Below are 19,218 nucleotides of genomic sequence, written 5' to 3' on the forward strand. Positions count from 1 at the left end.
AGTCCTCTGTACGCAAATAAATTGCCTCATCTAACCAATCACAGTATCTTATTTGGATCTTTTGCTGACGTCACTTGGGTAGACGAATGAAATTCATGTTTTAAAAGGTCACAATTGACCGGAAGTTTACATTAGCAGAGGAAGCTAAAGCTATCCAGCGTTTTCCTTCTGTTTGGACCCTAAATAAACACATCGAAAACATGGTTTGTGAAAAATGTAGGTATGACATTTCTCCCCGATGTTTAATCTTATTACGTATTTTTAAAACCAATGGAGGGTTTTTTTTTGCGTCAACGAAGGCCGAGGAACGTTGTGTTAAGCTAACAATCGGTTTTATTATTTGACGTGTTTTAGACTTCATTTCCTTACATTAAATATATGTTGGTTGTTTCAGGTGAGAAGAAGCTCGGCACAGTAATCACTCCAGACACCTGGAAGGATGGAGCTCGGAACACAACAGGTGAACCGTGAACATAGCTTCTAAAAAACATTTTTTTCCTAAAAACAGAAGAAACTCACTGTTTCGGTAGCGGTACAAGTTATTATATATTAATGACCATATAGTAGGTAGATTCTGATAATAAAACATGTTGGTTACAGCAGCATGTTGTGGGAATGCTTTTTGTACAGGAAAGCTCGTTAAAGTTGAGAGGAAGATACAGGGGTTGGACAATGAAAGTGAAACACCTGTCATTTTAATGTGGGAGGTTTCATGGCTAAATTGGACCAGCCTGGTAGCCAGTCTTCATTGATTGCACATTGCACCAGTAAGAGCAGAGTGTGAAGGTTCAATTAGCAGGGTAAGAGCACAGTTTTGCTCAAAATATTGAAATGCACACAACATTATGGGTGACATACCAGAGTTCAAAAGTGGACAAATTGTTGGTGCACGTCTTGCTGGCGCATCTGTGACCAAGACAGCAAGTCTTTGTGATGTATCAAGAGCCACGGTATCCAGGGTAATGTCAGCATACCACCAAGAAGGACGAACCACATCCAACAGGATTAACTGTGGACGCATGAGGAAGCTGTCTGAAAGGGTGCTAACCCGGATTGTATCCAAAAAACATAAAACCACGGCTGCCCAAATCACAGCAGAATTAAATGTGCACCTCAACTCTCCTGTTTCCACCAGAACTGTCCGTCAGGAGCTCCACAGGGTCAATATACAAGGCCGGGCTGCTATAGCCAAACCTTTGGTTACTCATGCCAATGCCAAACGTTGGTTTCAATGGTGCAAGGAGCGCAAATCTTGGGCTGTGGACAATGTGAAACATGTATTGTTCTCTGATGAGTCCACCTTTACTGTTTTCCCCACATCCAGGAGAGTTACGGTGTGGAGAAGCCCCAAAGAAGCGTACCACCCAGACTGTTGCATGCCCAGAGTGAAGCTTGGAGGTGGATCAGTGATGGTTTGGGCTGCCATATCATGGCATTCCCTTGGCCCAGTACTTGTGCTAGATGGGCGCGTCACTGCCAAGGACTACCAAACCATTCTTGAGGACCATGTGCATCCAATGGTTCAAACATTATATCCTGAAGGCGGTGCCGTGTATCAGGATGACAATGCACCAATACACACAGCAAGACTGGTGAAAGATTGGTTTGATGAACATGAAAGTGAAGTTGAACATCTCCCATGGCCTGCACAGTCACCAGATCTAAATATTATTGAGCCACTTTGGGGTGTTTTGGAGGAGCGAGACAGGAAACGTTTTCCTCCACCAGTATCACGTAGTGACCTGGCCACTATCCTGCAAGAAGAATGGCTTAAAATCCCTCTGACCACTGTGCAGGACTTGTTTATGTCATTCCCAAGACGAATTGATGCTGTATTGGCCGCAAAAGGAGGCCCTACACCATACTAATAAATTATTGTGGTCTAAAACCAGGTGTTTCAGTTTCATTGTCCAACCCCTGTAGATGGAGCAGCGTAAATGTAAACAATACATTTAAAATTGCAGCTCTTTGTTAGAATCATCTGCTGTGTTTACTCTGACTTATCACTTGGCACCATCAGGCATTAGTGGTGAAACGGCTTCTCTTTCTTGTGTATAATTTAGAAAGTGGAGGGCGGAAGTTAAATGAGAACAAGATGCTAACATCTAAAAAAGCCAGGTAGGTGTTCTCATAAGAGAAATAATACTAAAAAATATTATCAACAGCTTCTGAACTCTACTGCATTTTGAGTTATGATTGCTTAATTGTTTTATTTTTCTCAGGTTTGACCCTTACAGCAAGACAGGCTTTGCTGTCTGCAGGATCTGCAAGAGCTCAGTTCATCAGGCCGGATCTCACTACTGCCAGGGCTGCGCTTACAAGAAAGGTCAGTGAGTCAGTCATTTTCTACCGCTTCTTCCATAGTGGGTCACCGGGACGCTGGTGTCTATCTCCAGCAGTCTATGGGCGGGAGGCGGGGTACGCCCTGGACAGATCGCCAGTCCATCGCAGTCCTTTCTAATTCATTGTGCGGTAATTCAAACAAGTTTCATGTTTCACTAAAACAGAAATTTTTACCTTGCTAGATAGCAATTAGATGCATTTCTTACCCTTCAGCTTGCAAGCTGCCCAAATATTTTTTTTCTCTTTTTGTATGTTTTTTTGTTTGGTTCTTAACAAAAGAAGCAAAAACTCAGTTTTTAAATCCAATTTGTGCAAAAAACATACACACCACATTTAATGTGCTCTAATTATTATGACATCTGTGACATCTCTGGTTCACGAGTGGCGTAACACAACCATTGCAATAGTTGTAGCCAATGTCCTTACAGGGTCAAGTCCTGTACTGTATATAAACAAAGGATGCTCAGACTGACTCCAGGGTTGCTCTGATTGATCTGTTTGAATGTGGCGTGTTTGCTGCTGCCAGCTCTGTACAGTATTTGAAGTGAATGATGAAATGCAAACAACGGTGCATCTCAAAATGAGGCCAAATAAAGCTGCAGTTTCCACATACAACAAACATTGTATACAAATGAACAGTAGGTCTAAGTACATCATTAACAGGCCACGTTTTTAGAGCGTCCATGAAAACATGGCTGACTTTGGTCCCTATTTTGTGACATAACACTTTTTTACAAATGTTTTTTCATAGTTTCTTTTTCTCTCAAAAAAGCCACGTTTTGTGTTTTTTATCCTCATTTGGACTGATTTGAACTTAAATTGGCAAAGTATCAAATCCACTGTGCAGTAAAAATACCAAACAATAATGAAAAGACTTTTATCAAGCACCAGTTCCAAACACTCTAAGCTTGTGTTTTAAAAAATATTCATGCCCCTGCAGCTCAAGCAAGTTAAGAAAGTACAGTAAGATGCAGAAGCAATCCTAATATTTTTATTTTATCTGCCAGACCAACACAGAGTAGTGCATTATTAAGTGGAAGGAAAAGAATAGATGGGTTTCAAAGTGTTTGACAAATAAAAATCTGAGAAATGTGTCTTGCATTTGTATTCAGCCCCCTGAGTCATTACTTTGTTGAAAAACCTCTTGGCCCATTCCTCTTTTTAAAATAGCTCAAGCTGTCTTACTGCAGCTCCTACAGAGTTACCATGGGTCTATTTGCTGCTTTTTTGATTAATGATGTCCTGGCCTAGCCTGTCACTACAGGTGGATGGCTGTATCATGGTGAGTTTGCAGTTGTGCCATACTCAGATGATGGACAGTTCTCTGTGAGATGTTCAAAGCTTGGGATGTTGTATTATAATCAAACTCTGCTTTAAACTTGAACATCTTCTCCCTGACATGTATGCTGTGTTCCCTGGTCTTCATTTAGCTGTTTGTTTACTAGTGTTCTCCATTAAACATCTGAGGCCTTCACATAACAGCTAGATTTATACTCAGGTTATATTAGAGCCATATGGCCTCTGTGTATGAATCAGGTGTCTTTGGATGGAAATGGGTTATACTGTTAACCTCCTCTGGGAGGGAAGGTGTTATTGTGAGTCTCTGAGAGTTGGAGTTTTTGGTTTTTATGGTTGAGCTGGAAGACGGTGGTTTGGTGAAAATAAACCTGGCAAAATTATAAACGTGGTGTTTATGAATTTTCATGGTAGCAGAGGATGGTTACCAATTACAGAGTACCGCCGAAGTTTGACGAGGCCAGGCCATACGAGTGCTGGAAAAATGAACTTAGTATTTGGAAGCTTGTTACGGACTTGGATCCGAAAAAAACAGGCTTTAGCAGTGGCGCTGGGGCTCGAAGGGAGAGCCAGAGAGACTGCTTTGGAAATATCCGCTGAAGATCTGAACAAAGATAACGGTATGGAAACCTTGCTTACTAAATTGGACGCGGTATTCCTAAGAGAAGAAAAAGACCGCGCTTATGAAGCATACTCCTATTTTGACTCGATATCCAAAGACAACACAATGTCAATGGCGGACTACATAATAGACTTTGAACAACGATACCAATGTATGAAGAAGTACAATATGACACTGCCTGACGCTGTGCTGGCGTTTAAACTCCTGGACACGGCTTGTCTCGAGGAGAAGAATAGGCAGCTTGCTCTCACAGCATGCACAGATTTGACTTTTGCTTCTATGAAGTCTGGATTAAATTGGATTTTCAGAGGAAAAACCAGCGCACCAAGCAACGGCAGCGAGACACAAGATGCCATTTTATTTACAGAGCAAAGACCACCAGGAAGATTCAGACGGAGCAGCTGCCCATCACAGAGCGGACAGCGGCAGCCACAGCGAGGTACAAATCCACTTGATAAATATGGTAAACTAACACAATGCGCCATTTGTCAGAGCACGTACCATTGGGCTAAAAACTGTCCTCATCGGAGAAAAGAAGTGAAGCTGACAGAAGATGTAGAGGAATGCAACATTACGTTGTTTACTAAAGTAATGACAGACTCTGAGATCTTTCTGACTAAACCACTTGGATCAGCTATCATTGACACTGCCTGCACACGTACTGTTTGTGGTGAAAAGTGGCTGGATAGTTGCATAAAAGACCTGAGTCAAAGCCAAATCAATAAACTGCTGCAAACAGAATATCCAAGCACTAGACCTTTCAGATTTGGACATGGTCAGGTGGTACACTCCAACAGAAAAGGGAAACTTTGTGCCAAGATCGGACAAACAAAGTGTCATATTGAGACAGAAGTTGTTTCTGTAGATATTCCATTATTTCTGAGCAAAATGTCTCTAAAGAGAGCTGGAACTGTTTTAGAAGTGGAGAATGACAGAGTTGTCATGTTCAAACAAAATATTCCTCTTGAGTTCACTAGTTTAGGACACTATTGTGTGGACATTAGAGATTAAACTATAAAAATGAGTAGCAATGAAAGTGAAGCCCTTGTCGTCATAGCAGGGATGTCTATAAAAGAGAAGCAAAAAGTTCTCCTGAAGCTGCACAAGCAGTTTGGCCACGCCTCGGCAGATCGTCTGCAGAGGCTCATTCACAGCTCTGGAAATACTGACAAAGACTGTTCGGTCGTTTTACAGAAGATTATTCAGGACTGTGAGATATGTCAGAGATACAGCAGGACCAAGCCCAGGCCTGCTGTTGGTTTGCCCTTAGTCTCAGAATACAATGAGACGGTGGCAATGGATTTACATGAGATGGAACCAGGCGTATGGTATCTGCACATCATTGATTATTTCACACGCTTCAGCGCTGGAAACATTGTGAGGACCAAGAAACCCTCTGAGATTGTCAACTCGTTCATCCACTCATGGATAATTGTACACGATGCTCCCAAACAGATATACACAGACAACGGTGGAGAGTTCAACAATGAGGAAATTAGAGACATGGCAGAAAACTTTAACATTGAGACAAAGACTACAGCGGGATACAGTCCCTGGAGCAATGGACTGCTTGAGAGACACAACATGACACTGACTGAGATCCTCCTGAAGGTGAAAAGGGAAAATGGGCGTGGTTGGCAAACTGCTCTAGACTGGGCTCTTATGGCCAAAAACAGTATGATCAATGTGCATGGTTATAGCCCACATCAGCTTGTGTTTGGTCACAGTCCTAATCTCCTTTCTGTTTTGACTGATAAACTACGTGCTCTAGAGGGTACTTCTATGAGTACTAGTGTAGGACAGCACTTAGCAGCACTGCATCCTCCCAGGAGAGCCTTCACAGAGGTGGAATGCTCAGAAAGAATAAGAAGAGCATCGCGCAAAGTTAAGGCCTACAGATGAAAAGTATGAGACAGCTGTAGTGTTCATAAGACATGGTGGGATTCTTGTCCGAGTAAACCAGTCCAGGCTAAATAAAGTGAACGTATAAAGGGAGGAAAAACCACTACTGCTTAGTGTTAATGAAAATGATGGAGAAAATGAAGACATGGTTCATACTGATGTGTCAGAGAGCTCAGATGATGAAATGAGTGTTAATAGAGAAGAACAAAACACTGAGAACACAGAGCAAGATGAAAGAAATGTCAGTCAGACAAACACTGAAACAGAGGGTGATGTAACTAATATTCAAGATTCTACTTACATTAAACTGAGAACAGGTCAGACAGTCGTATTTACTAACAGAGATGATGGTACTCAGCACACTGCCAGAGTCTTAGGTAGAGCAGGGAAACCTACTGGCTGTGCATCACACAAGGCTGAAAACTAAGGGTGATAGAGCTTTTGCAACAGTAGCTCCCCGACTCTGGAACTCTATCCCCTTGTGTATAAGGACTGCGGATTCGGTGGTGTCTTTTAAAAAACAGCTAAAAACTCATCTTTTTAGGCTTGCGTTTGGTTAGTTTATTTTTGATTTTATCTTATCTTCTTCTATTTTACATATATAAATATATTATTCCAACTGTACTTTGTATTAGTGTTGTGAAGCACTTTGTGATCTGTGTCTTGAGAGGTGCTATATAAATAAAATTTTACTTACTTACTTATTTACTTACCCAAGGGGCAATACAAAAACTGGTACAATGTACAGCATCTTGACCCAGATGGCAGTGAGGGACAAAAACAAGCATTAGACATGTCACAGGTTGATAACCTTCACACTGAATGTGGAAATACAGATGCCAAAGACATCTCTTTTGATGTTGCTAAACAGCAAGAGATTGAAAACTGGAAAAATAACAATGTCTATGAGAAGATCACAGACAAAGGTCAAAAATGTGTTTCAACTAGATGGGTCTGTACGTTGAAAGAAACTTCAAAGGGTATCATTCCCAAAGCCCGACTTGTGGCGAGAGGTTTTGGAGAAGTCAATATTCAAGAGTTGCAGAAAGATTCTCCCACATGTGCATCGTAGTCAGTCAGGCTGCTGATGGCTGTGAAAACAACTGGAAAGTTCATTCTATGGATATTAAGTCTGCCTTTTTGCAGGGTATGAAACTCTCGAGAGACATTTACATTCATCCTCCTCTTGAAGCAGGCGTGGATAATGCTTTGTGGAAACTAAAGAAATGTGTGTATGGACTTGCGGATGCTTCCCTCTACTGGTACAACAAGGTCAAAGAACTTATGCTGAACACTGGTGGTTAAATGTCAAAAGTTGATCCTGCAGTGTTTTATTGGTAGAATGAGCAGTCTAAAGTGACAGGAGTACTGGCATGCCATGTGGATGATTTTCTTTGGGCAGGTACAGACCACTTTGTAACTATTGTTTTCCCTGTGCTCAAGTCTGCTTTTCATGTGGGACGTGAAGAGCATGAGAGTTTTTCTTACATGGGGATGCACATTGCTACTTTGGGCGATGTGGTGCAGGTGCATTAGCATAGTTACATTGACAACCTGCAAACAGTTCATTCACAGGCATCACGAGCTGTACAGCAAGATAACCCCCTGAATGACACAGAGAGAGAACATCTAAGGTCCAAAATAGGACAGATCTTATGGGTTGCAAAACAGACTAGACCAGATGTTATGTTGGACACATGTAGCCTGGCATCCAACATTAAGAATGCTACTGTTGGGACCCACAGACATGAATTTCAACATTAAACTCCGGTACATACTTTTCTGGAACTTTCAAAATAAATTACATTTAACAGACTTTCAGCACAACTTCAGAAGGGGGAAGGGGGGGTAACAGAGGACTTCCCATGATGCCACTGCCTGCATAAAACCCCCACCTTCCCACAAGTCTTTCTCTTCCACACGGCCTTCAAAAGGGACTGGATCGGGGCGACAAGCGCGCTGATGTCTCTTTGCTGGCAAACAGACATAAACTCTTCAACTGGATCCAAGGATGCCATACGATCATCGATCATATGCAAAGTTAAGTACGAATGAAATACTGTCTGTGTATCCGGTATTTTCATTCTTGAACGGGGGTAATTAAGGTACAAGCATTGCTTGACTTTCTCTCCGAGCCCTGCAGAAGCAAACGGTGTTCGAGAGAAGCCCCTGCAAAGACGCGGTCTCCGTGTTAACCCGTGTGATCAGCGGACAGGACGGGCCGCCCAGCTGCAGCTCCGGAGCTAACCCTTTGTTCACTGTGGATACCTTCTTCAAACTTCATCGTCTTTTGGACAACATTCCTTACCACAGTTCATGAGGTTAGGTTTAGGCAGATTAACAGTTAGGATGAAATGATCTGAATGTTTTCATTGTATGAAGTTGGTTTTGTTTGTGTGAAACTCAGCTATCTTAGTGCTAACAGGCTATCTGCAGCACACGTGCCCTGTTTGTGTACTGTGTTTGTGTGTTTTTAAGTAAAGTCAAACTTTACTTGAAGGGTGATTTTAAACACAGAAGATTGATCATAACTCGTCGTCCGTGCTTATGCATTTTAACCCTTTTATTAACAGTATTTTTAAAGGTGTGTGTTTGATTCTGGTGCTAAATAATATTTACCCAGAAAGGTTTAGTCTTCAATCCAGTAAATAATAGTCCCTAAACATAATTTACTAGATTTGATAACTAAGTAAACACCATTAAGCCCATTTCTCCAGAAAGATTTGGCTCGTTTCCAAAATACTCCCTTAATAATATTTCTTTAAATATTATTTGAATAAATAAAGGCAGCTAATTAGACACCATTGAGAATTGGTCATCCAGAAGGTTGGTTTTATTCAGCAGATCATTCTTTAAAACATTATTTTAAATAATATTTTATCTGATCTTGCATTGTGAATGGTTGTCTAAACGTTTGCTGATTATTGCCTAAGTTGGTTCCAAGACTAACTTAACTTCACTTCAAGATAATCCTTGGTTCTCAAACATAAACATTGCATGGTAATGTTGCATCACTCTTTTGGGCTTGGTTTTCAATCATCTTGGATCAACTTGTTTATATTGTACATAGCCCATTAGACTTCATTATTCTTTAATTTTGCTTGGTAGTTTAGTTGGATTGTTTTAGCATAGTAAAGAGTTTGTTGATTGAAATATTTTTGATTTTGAGTTGACTTATTTTTGTTAATAAATTCTTGTATTTTAAGAAATTGTGTGAATTCATTCCATGTATGTGCAGAGTTTATGCTGTTCAATAATGTCAGAGCTCGTCTCACACCTTTCTATTTGGTCCTAATACCATTGCCTTACTGGGCTGGTATTCACAGGACAACCCTTAACAGACCGAAATATTATTTGATAAAATATTAAAATATTAATATTAAATATTAAATAATATTTTCAGATTAATAATCACAAAACTACTGTTCAGTCCATACATGATGTGAACAAAGTGATTCACAAACTCAAGTCGGAGACAGTCACACTTAAGTTTCAACATTTGGGCAAGAGTAATAACTTGGGTTTAGTTATCTTCAGTGATGCTTCACTGGGCAATCTTGCAGACGGAGGGGCTTTAATTGTCCTAATGGAAAAAAACACAGGAAAATTCTCCCCTCTGTTTTGGCAATCTAAGAAAATCAGACGTGTGGTAAGAAGCACATTGGCTGGAGAAACCCTTGCCATGTCAGATGGTATTGACAATGCAATGTTCTTAGCTATGCTCTACTCTGACCTCACTACTGGTACAGTAGATCTTAACTCTCTTCCCCTCACTTGTGTTACTGATAACCATTCCCTGTTTGACGCACTTAAGTCGACAAAACAAGTCACAGAAAAGAGACTAAGATTAGAAATAAGCAGTATTAAAGAACTCATGCAAGAAAACAAAATCAAAGAGGTGTGTTGGTCAGAAGCAAAGTCACAACTTGCTGATTGTTTGACTAAGAAAGGTGCTTCCCCCCTTATGCTCCTTAAGGCACTGGGTGAGGGTGTATGGACACATTTGGTTGTAGCTTTTAAAATGCTACTATGTTCTGATGATAACATTTTTTTTTTGTGACTGTTTTTTTTAGCCAAGGTAAACCTCTTATCTATTGTTAATTTTTATTTATAGAGAAAGAGGGAGATTGTTAACCTCCTCTGGGAGGGAAGGTGTTATCGCGAGAGTCTGTGAGAGTTGGAGTTTTTGGTTTTTACGGTTGAGCTGGAAGACGGCGGTTTGGTGAAAATAAACTTGGCAAAATTATAAACGTGGTGTTTATGAATTTTCAATACTGGACTTTGTTTAGGGCTGTCATTAAAAGGGGCTGAATACAAATGCATGCCACACTTTTTTTACTTTTTAACTTGTACAAAATGTTTCAAAGCATGTATCATTTTCCTTCCAATTCACAGTTAGTTGTGAATTCGAGTTGATCTATCACATAATAATAATAAATAATAAATTGCACTGATTTTTGTGGCTATAATGTGACAAAATGTAAAAATGTCCCAGAACTATGAATATGTTTTTTAAGGCAATCCATGGCAAAGAAAGTTTCCCTGATGCTTTGCTCCTCTTCTGTCTATCTTTCTCTACAGGAATCTGTGCGATGTGTGGAAAGAAGGTTCTGGACACCAAGAACTACAAGCAGACGTCTGTGTAATGTAGCATTGGTCAGAGAACATCTGCACGAGTTATAAACATAGACTGGAAAAGAGGCGTCAGAAGTAGTTTTGTCTTCTTTATCTTAGGTAATTTTATCACACCACTGGATCTGTTCCATTCACAAGCAAACAGCACCTTCTCCAAATTTATTGCCCTTCCCTAAAGTGACTGGTTCCAGAGGTTTTGTCAACTTTGTTTTGAACTTTATGTTCATGTAATATAGTCTGTGTTGAAATTGAGTGAATTAAAGCTGCCAGTTTGGCCAAATGACTTATATGCCTACAGCCATAACTGACTATAATAGCCTCTTATGCATAGGATAGACTTAATTCGTCTTTGTGTTGTAATAATTGGTTTAGTCTGATATAATCATATTTGGAAACTGCCTGCCTCACTGTCAGCTGTGCCCCCCCCTTCCCTCTTTGATATTTAAAGGGCCTGCTCTGCCTCAGGCCTATGAATACGTGTGCACAGTCATGTTTCAGTGGTTCTAAGGTTTGTCCTGTTCTATAAAAAGACAAAGGCAGGATCAAGGGTCCAATTCAGACAGGTAATATAATGTGCTGTGCAGGAGGATTAATGTAACTTCAACAGCTTAGTTTATTTGCAATAAAGACCAAACCACTGACTAAGACCCCATGGTGGGTAAAGTTTATAACAAATGTCTCATCTTAACACCATCTTTTGTTTTTCCACTGATGTGGTGTACTTTACTAGGAGTTGATTTTACATGTCCTACAGTTATCTCAACTGCTATTGCAAGGAATACGTTATCTGATTAAAACAAATTCAGTAGAGGCTATTAATGCATCCAAAAGCTACTGCAAACACCAAGTACATACTTCAGAGTGATGATATGTCTAAACGTTGGATGTTTCTCATAAAGCACTAAGAGAGAAGAAGAAAATTAACTTTATTTAACCGGGTGCTCTGCTCAGATGATGCCAAGAATGATTTTTTTGCCAACATGCAAAGCACTTTTAGGTGGAAAAACTAACACTGCACAACACCCTGAACACACCATCACCTCACTAAAGCATGGTGGTGGCAGCATCATGCTGTGGGAATAATTTCTTCAGCAGTGACTGATGGATGGAGGTAAAATAGGAACATTCTGATAGAAAACCTGTTACAATCTGTTAAAGACTTGAGATAATAGAGGTTTACCTTCCAGCACCACAACTTCCAGAGCTACAATGGTTTAAATACTTATGCATTTGTCTTGAATACTTATATGTGTGCTCCCTATTAGTCTTTTGTATATTTCTATTGTTGAATAATAAGCATGTTTAGCACATTCCTCCCAGAGATTTGACTCCAGGACACAGGTTGCTCCTCCAGTGGATCAAACTGATATTGCACCCTGATAGTTTTATAGTGTTTTATAAAACTAATCAGATACTCTTCAGGTTAGAGGTTTACAAACACTCATTATGTGTATCAATTTAAGTCTGGGCTTTGAATGATGCACTTGCAGAGCCCTTTTTCCAGGGTGAAAAGATTATATAGGAAACCACTTCATTTCTGTGGTGCGCAAGCCAAAATCTATTGTGACATTTCTCTAATTCACATACAGGGGTTGGACAATGAAACTGAAACACCTGGTTTTAGACCACAAAAATTTATTAGTATGGTGTAGGGCCTCCTTTTGTGGCCAATACAGCGTCAATTTGTCTTGGGAATGACATAAACAAGTCCTGCACAGTGGTCAGAGGGATTTTAAGCTATTCTTCTTGCAGGATAGTGGCCAGGTCACTACGTGATACTGGTGGAGGAAAACGTTCCCTGACTCGCTCCTCCAAAACACCTCAAAGTGGCTCAATAATATTTAGATCTGGTGACTGTGCAGGCCATGGGAGATGTTCAACTTCACTTTCATGTTCATCAAACCAATCTTTCACCAGTCTTGCTGTGTGTATTGGTGCATTGTCATCCTGATACACGGCATCGCCTTCAGGATACAATGTTTGAACCATTGGATGCACATGGTCCTCAAGAATGGTTCGGTAGTCCTTGGCAGTGACGCGCCCATCTAGCACAAGTACTGGGCCAGGGCAATGCCATGATATGGCAGCCCAAACCATCACTGATCCACCCCCATGCTTCACTCTGGGCATGCAACAGTCTGGGTGGTACGCTTCTTTGGGGCTTCTCCACACCGTAACTCTCCTGGATGTGGGGAAAACAGTAAAGGTGGACTCATCAGAGAACAATACATGTTTCACATTGTCCACATCCCAAGATTTGCGCTCCTTGCACCATTGAAACCGACGTTTGGCATTGGCATGAGTGACCAAAGGTTTGGCTACAGCAGCCCGGCCTTGTATATTGACCCTGTGGAGCTCCCGACGGACAGTTCTGGTGGAAACAGGAAAGTTGAGGTGCACATTTAATTCTGCTGTGATTTGGGCAGCCGTGGTTTTATGTTTTTTGGATACAATCCAGGTTAGCACCCAAACATCTCTTTCAGACAGCTTCCTCTTGCGTCCACAGTTAATCCTGTTGGATGTGGTTCGTCCTTCTTGGTGGTATGCTGACATTACCCTGGATACCGTGGCTCTTGATACATCACAAAGACTTGCTGTCTTGGTCACAGATGCGCCAGCAAGACGTGCACCAACAATTTGTCCACTTTTGAACTCTGGTATGTCACCCATAATGTTGTGTGCATTTCAATATTTTGAGCAAAACTGTGCTCTTTCCCTGCTAATTGAACCTTCACACTCTGCTCTTACTGGTGCAATGTGCAATCAATGAAGACTGGCTACCAGGCTGGTCCAATTTAGCCATGAAACCTCCCACACTAAAATGACAGGTGTTTCAGTTTCATTGTCCAACCCTTGTATGTTCACAATTGTACATACATTTCCACTACCATTTGACTAATTGTTCTTTGTCAAGTTGTTCTATGGCCAACTGTATTTGGTATCAATAAGTAAGCCTTTTTTGTGGATTTTTGACCAGACATCTTGACAGAGTTAATTTAAATTGGTCAGTTTTCTGGGTCCAGTCCATAAGCTTGATGTTGGCATGTTATATCCACTCTAAAACGAGTTCTGATGTTTGTTTGATGATCAGTGCTTTGTAGTGTTTACGTTCAACCATCTGACACAAACTGATAGTCCTATAGAAGGAGGTCCTATGGTTTGGATGTTCAACCAATTTCCTTTCCAATTCCAGGAGCCACCATTGTCCACAGTGAAGTGTGCTTTGCATCTAGTTCAGTGGTGGTTCTAGACCAAACATACAAGGTGTCAGGGTGGTGCCAGTGTTTTTCCATGGGGGCACAGAGCAAAAAAAAGATGAAAGAAACAAACAGGGCAATATTTAATCATTTAATATATTAAGTGAGCCACGAAGCCAAATAACCACTTGCAGCTCTGGAGCTGTTCCAGACCCCTGACAGCAGATGAAAACTGTCTCAATGCAACGCCTTCATTTTTAAGTTACTGTTAAACTGCAAAGGTCAACAATAAAATTGATCCCAGGGACCAATAAGTTACAGTTTCTGTGCCTGTGCATCTTACCATAAGAAAAAGATTTAGTATTATGTCTTCAGTACAGGGGCCAGGACCAGATCTACAGGGGCACTGGCCCCTGTTGGCCTCTGTCTAGAACCGCCCATGAGATGGTTGAACCTTGGGCACAATCAAGTGTTTTAACAGGACGATGACCCTAAACACACATCAGAACCTATTTTGAAGTGAATAAGGGAGGCTTTCTCAAAGCTCCAATCTCAATAATTTTGATCAATTTACTGCAAAGCGAGTCTGTTCCAGAAAACCTACCAAGTTAAATTAATTACTGTTTCTGATTGAACACTCAAATATTCAGGAACAATTCTGCTTGACTTTTAAAATAAAGCATGCAACAATTAGATCTCTTTGCTGCACAGACTCAAACCACTTTCATTTCTAGGTCAAATGACCCAGATCCTTTAGCAAATAATGAACTTTTGACACATTAAGTCTGTGAATTTAAGGGATTGCATTCTTTTCTAATGATGCCTCAAAATCTATTTATTCATGAAACAGACCAAATATTAAGCACAATAAAAAGGCCAACACTTCTTGATGTTAATGTTTTATTCAAGACTTCAGAATACACAATATCATCATCTTTGATCACAGATTTACATTAATTGGCTTTATTCTTTGGACTTAAGGTATCATTTGTTTGGTGTTGCAAAATGTCACTAAAATGCAATGATTTTAAAAATGTATTTGTGTTAAATGGACAAGTGAATGCTGAACACAATATTAAGGTACGGAAAAAACACTTTGGAAAAGCACCAGTGAAATTCCCATTGGAAAAATAAACAAAACAGAAATATGACTGCGATGTATTCTAAGTTGCCATGTTACAGTATTGCACTCAGCTTAAATATTTCATAACAACAATATTGCAGTGTAAAATTGAATAATATGTATTAAAGGCACCAAGAATGTATTTGTTGCGTTCACAGTGATTTCCACTGAAATCTTGCAGGCTTCGGTCTCTTGAGGTTAACTCAACAGGCTTTCCAAGCAGTGTCACACGCAGAACCTACAGTGACTCCGTGGGTTTCTGTCCGGTGCAGTGGCTCGGGAATGAAGAGCGTTTTCAGGTCTTTTAGTTGTGCATCGCCAGAGCCAGGAACTCCTCCCGAGTCTTGGGGTCCTCTAGGTAAATTCCCAGCATGGTGCTTGTCACTGTGCGGCTGTTCATCTTCTGGACACCGCGCATCACCATGCACATGTGCCTGCAAACACAAACAGAGAGAGAGAGACTTACAGTTGCAGAATCAAAAAAAAACATCAAGCCTGAGGGTAATGTAGTTAAAGATGGACACCGCAGACTTTTCCACTCCTACTGCAGAGAGGATTTTTGCAAGCAGTGGTGTTCTATTGCCTCTGACAATAACCTATTGGTTTTACTGTTGAGGATTTTTTATCTGTGCCGGATAGCAGTGGTTTTGTATGTGTATGCATACTTACGCTGCTTCTACAACTACAGCTACACCTTTTGGCTGCAGAGCTTCAGATATTCCCATGGCAATTTGCTTGGTCAGACGCTCTTGAACTGAAAGAAAATGAGTCGAAGCATAATTTATTTTCAAGTATTTATTATAATGCTGTCAGAATTTCAACAAAAATATTGTCTTCACTCATTGGCTACAAGAAAATCCCAAATCATGATGAAACCTCCACTGTGCTTAGAGTCTGAAAGATCCATCAGTCCATTTTCTATATCTGCTTAATTTGTGCAGTGTGGGGGATGGGTGGCTATCTCCAAGTGGGGTACACCTTGAACAATTCACCAGTGTACACTCACTCATGTATAAGGACAATTTAGAATGGCCAGTTGACCAGTCATGCAGGCTTTTGGATGAAATACTTTGAGGGAGCACATGCATGCACTGTGAAAACATACAAACTTTCTACAGACAGACTCTTGCTAGGATTTAAAGGAAAAAATCTTCTGGCTGCAGGAAAATGTTGCAAACACAGCATTCTATCTACCTTGAAGCCGCCGGCTGAAGATCTCCACAATCCTACAGAAAGCAAAGCACAAACAAAGCAGGGCTGATTACAGATCAAGTGTTATAATGATTAATTTTTTAGATAAACACAGACTGGCATCGATCCTTGACCAGCGGGGCCTCCGAACTGTATAGATCCTTTATCTGTGAATAATTCACCATACGGAGTTCTCAGAATGAATGGAGCACAAGCTCTGTTTCTAGTTATCCTGGGTTTGTGGGTTCAGATCTACTCAGATTTTTAAGGGGGAAGAAGGAAACAAAAGAGGCTGTGATAATAACTACGATTCCCATAGGTCTGAAAGGATTTTCTCATGGTTCAAAGCGGATAGCTTCAGACTTGTGCCTCTCATTCTGCTTGATGGAGAGACTAGATGATGGCCAGCCGGCTCAGGCTCTAAGCCTCCAGGTCAAAGCGCTATGACAACAGAAGAATGCAGTCACCCGGCACTAACAGCAGACGCATACAGTGACAGAAAGCGGTTATGATGAGTGCTGTTACCTTGCCAGCTTGCTGAGTCCCACCACTTTTTTGTTTGGAATGTACCCAATATGAACCTGCAGAAAGAGAAGAAGAGCAGGAGTTACCAAAGGACCTATCAGAACTCTGACGGGTGTTTGATTTGTATCCGCCCAATAACAAATAAAGATGTTACCTTTCCAAAAAATGGCACCAAATGATGTTCGCACAGGGAAAACACATCTATGTCTTTCACAATCACCATCTCATCATGGTCCTCGTCAAATATGGCATTGTTTAGGATGTCTGCAGAGTAAAAAAGCATGTACTCTTAAGGAAATAGGGATAAAACTAGATAAAACCCATAAATCTTGACTTGATACACTTTATGGGATCATATAAGCAGTCACTGTCAATTCTTTGAATTAGCACCCAGTGGTGGTTTTTGATATGGGTGATGTGGCTCTCTGTCCAGGGAGCCATTTCAACATGGGGTGTCACAAGAGCTTAAAAAGATGAAAGATTTCTAATAATTGCTCCCCCCCCAAGTTTTCTATAGCTGAGTCTGGCAGTAAACTAAAGGATGATTTCAGTGTTTTTCAAGGTATATGTAATATTTGATCAACTCATACTTAAAATATGTAAAGTACTGTAGCTGATCAAACCTGAACTGGAATATTCTGGAAAAGAGTTATTTAAAACCCAGTTAGAATTTTGTGACTGCTTAATTATATTTATGGAAACACAGAAAGAGCCCTTTTGATGCCTTTTCAGCATTAGATTGAGAAAAGTATAGGTACATTCAGCCATTATTTTGTTTTGTTTTGTACTGAAAACAGTGAAACCCTTACAAGAACTGAAACGTTTTGTTCTTTCAACACTAGATGTACAACATTCTGTCACTTTAAAAAGGAAAACACATTCTGGTACTTTCCCTGGTAACTCAAAGGTGCACTTTCAAGAAAAGCAGCATTTCAATGCCACACCATGCAAAATAAGGTTAAAGTACAATAACCTACAAAAAGAAGGCTTGAAACTGCACTGGATTAAATCAACCTGTAAATTCCAGTAAATATTTGGGTTAACCTTGTAATCCTAGTCTCAATCTCTATCAATGGCAAAATGTGCCACAGCACAAAAGATTAAAAAGCTTGTTGAATAAATATATGTATTAAGTAAAAAATCACGATAGATAGATAGATAGATAGATAGATAGATAGATAGATAGATAGATAGATAGATAGATAGATAGATAGATAGATAGATAGATAGATAGATAGATAGATAGGTCACAGAGGTCAACCCACCATCGATGGTCTCATGGTAGCCCTTGGTCAGGAACTGGATGGCCTTGGCGGCGCGCAGCGGCGTGCGCAACAGCCCCTCCCTGTCCGTGTCCTCTCCCAGGTGCCGCAGGATGCTGGTGTAGGCGGCCTCCAGCGCGGGTAAGTGGGACTCGTCCTCGGCTTCCTTGCGGGACGTCTCATGCTTGCGGTGGGCCACGGCGGACTTCTTGGTGTCGATGATGAGGTCGGCGAACCCGTTGTTGCAGTTGAACTCCTCAACTGCGGCTTCTCCTACTTTCACGTTGCAGTGAGAGTTCATGTTGGCTTTGGGTTTTTTGGAAAAAGAAAAAAGAAGAACAGTAGAAGCTGAGGTGACCCGGCTGGGCTGCTTGGCTGGGAGTACTCTCGGTGCGCTCTGCTTTTATAAAGCCTGCGGAGAGCGCACACAGTCCCTCATTCGCCAGGTTTGCAGCGTCTACGTCAAAACCAACATCAGGCTCATCGAAAATCCCCCCACCCAATCCTCCCTTCCCCGCCCTCCATAAGCATGAAGGAGATTTTCCGCATTGGGCATCACTTGACACAAAATGCATTAGGCGTATCTCCAATTGATTTGTTCTGGTTATATTTCGAGACTTTACAACACTCGTTCCTTTACAAAATCTCTCCTTGCTCATAATACATTTCTTCTTTTTTTTTTTTGAAAGTTGAGATTATGACACAGTGGTAGGCACTCCTGACCAAAATCTCTCTTCTCCGAATTATTAAGAAATGGTAGGTGAACTGATTTCCTCCAAAGGCCTAAACGTTTCAACCATCCTTTTAACATGTAAAGATTTACAAGCTTCTCGTTTTAAAATCAAATTATAAATTAAAGCGCTAAACCAATTCTCTGAAGATGTAACCTTAAAGGGCGCCTTGTCCAAGTTTTTTACTCCTTGAACTTTTCCACAATTTTGTAATATATTTTACTGGGATTATTGACCAACACAAAGTAAGTAGAAAATTGTGAACAGTTAAGAAAATTATGGCATGCATTTGTGTTCAGCCCCCTGCAGTTTGTTACCCCAAATTTCAGTATAAATCCCGCTGTTCTGTGAAGGTATCAGAGGATCTGTTGGAGAATATAAGTGGAAACAC

General features: G+C 40.7%; 2 protein-coding genes across 2 annotated transcripts; one reads left to right on the forward strand and one right to left on the reverse strand.

The window, feature by feature from the left end:
• Window positions 1–69: 69 nt before the first annotated feature.
• On the forward strand, window positions 70–11,081 carry cript (cysteine-rich PDZ-binding protein). Its single transcript, XM_047377930.1, has 5 exons — window positions 70–216; window positions 395–460; window positions 2,064–2,118; window positions 2,223–2,326; window positions 10,745–11,081. Exons 1-5 carry the CDS (start codon window positions 201–203, stop codon window positions 10,807–10,809), a joined length of 306 nt encoding a protein of 101 aa, XP_047233886.1. The 5' UTR covers window positions 70–200; the 3' UTR covers window positions 10,810–11,081.
• A 3,800-nt stretch (window positions 11,082–14,881) lies between these two features.
• Window positions 14,882–18,488, reverse strand: gch2 (GTP cyclohydrolase 2). The gene is made up of 6 exons (XM_047376082.1): window positions 18,100–18,488; window positions 16,989–17,098; window positions 16,835–16,890; window positions 16,313–16,344; window positions 15,788–15,872; window positions 14,882–15,552 (listed from the first exon to the last, which is right to left on the reverse strand). The coding sequence occupies exons 1-6, from the start codon at window positions 18,395–18,397 to the stop codon at window positions 15,423–15,425; spliced, it is 711 nt and encodes a 236-aa protein (XP_047232038.1). The 5' UTR covers window positions 18,398–18,488; the 3' UTR covers window positions 14,882–15,422.
• Between the last annotated feature and the right edge of the window lie 730 nt (window positions 18,489–19,218).

This window comes from Girardinichthys multiradiatus, chromosome 10 (assembly GCF_021462225.1).
Source record: "Girardinichthys multiradiatus isolate DD_20200921_A chromosome 10, DD_fGirMul_XY1, whole genome shotgun sequence".
Classification (NCBI taxonomy): Eukaryota; Metazoa; Chordata; class Actinopteri; order Cyprinodontiformes; family Goodeidae; genus Girardinichthys; species Girardinichthys multiradiatus.

Excerpts from the sequence above, each read along its gene's own strand:
- cript (XM_047377930.1), top strand. Across the intron at positions 461-2,063 it reads TGGAGCTCGGAACACAACAG|AAAGTGGAGGGCGGAAGTTA; the intron begins GTGAACCGTGAA and ends TGTATAATTTAG. Across the intron at positions 2,119-2,222 it reads CTAACATCTAAAAAAGCCAG|GTTTGACCCTTACAGCAAGA; the intron begins GTAGGTGTTCTC and ends TATTTTTCTCAG.
- gch2 (XM_047376082.1), bottom strand. The coding sequence starts at position 18,397 with ATGAACTCTCACTGCAACGTGAAAGTAGGAGAAGCCGCAGTTGAGGAG. Across the intron at positions 16,891-16,988 it reads TGGTGCCATTTTTTGGAAAG|GTTCATATTGGGTACATTCC; the intron begins GTAACATCTTTA and ends CTCTTTCTGCAG. Across the intron at positions 16,345-16,834 it reads GGACTCAGCAAGCTGGCAAG|GATTGTGGAGATCTTCAGCC; the intron begins GTAACAGCACTC and ends TGCTTTCTGTAG.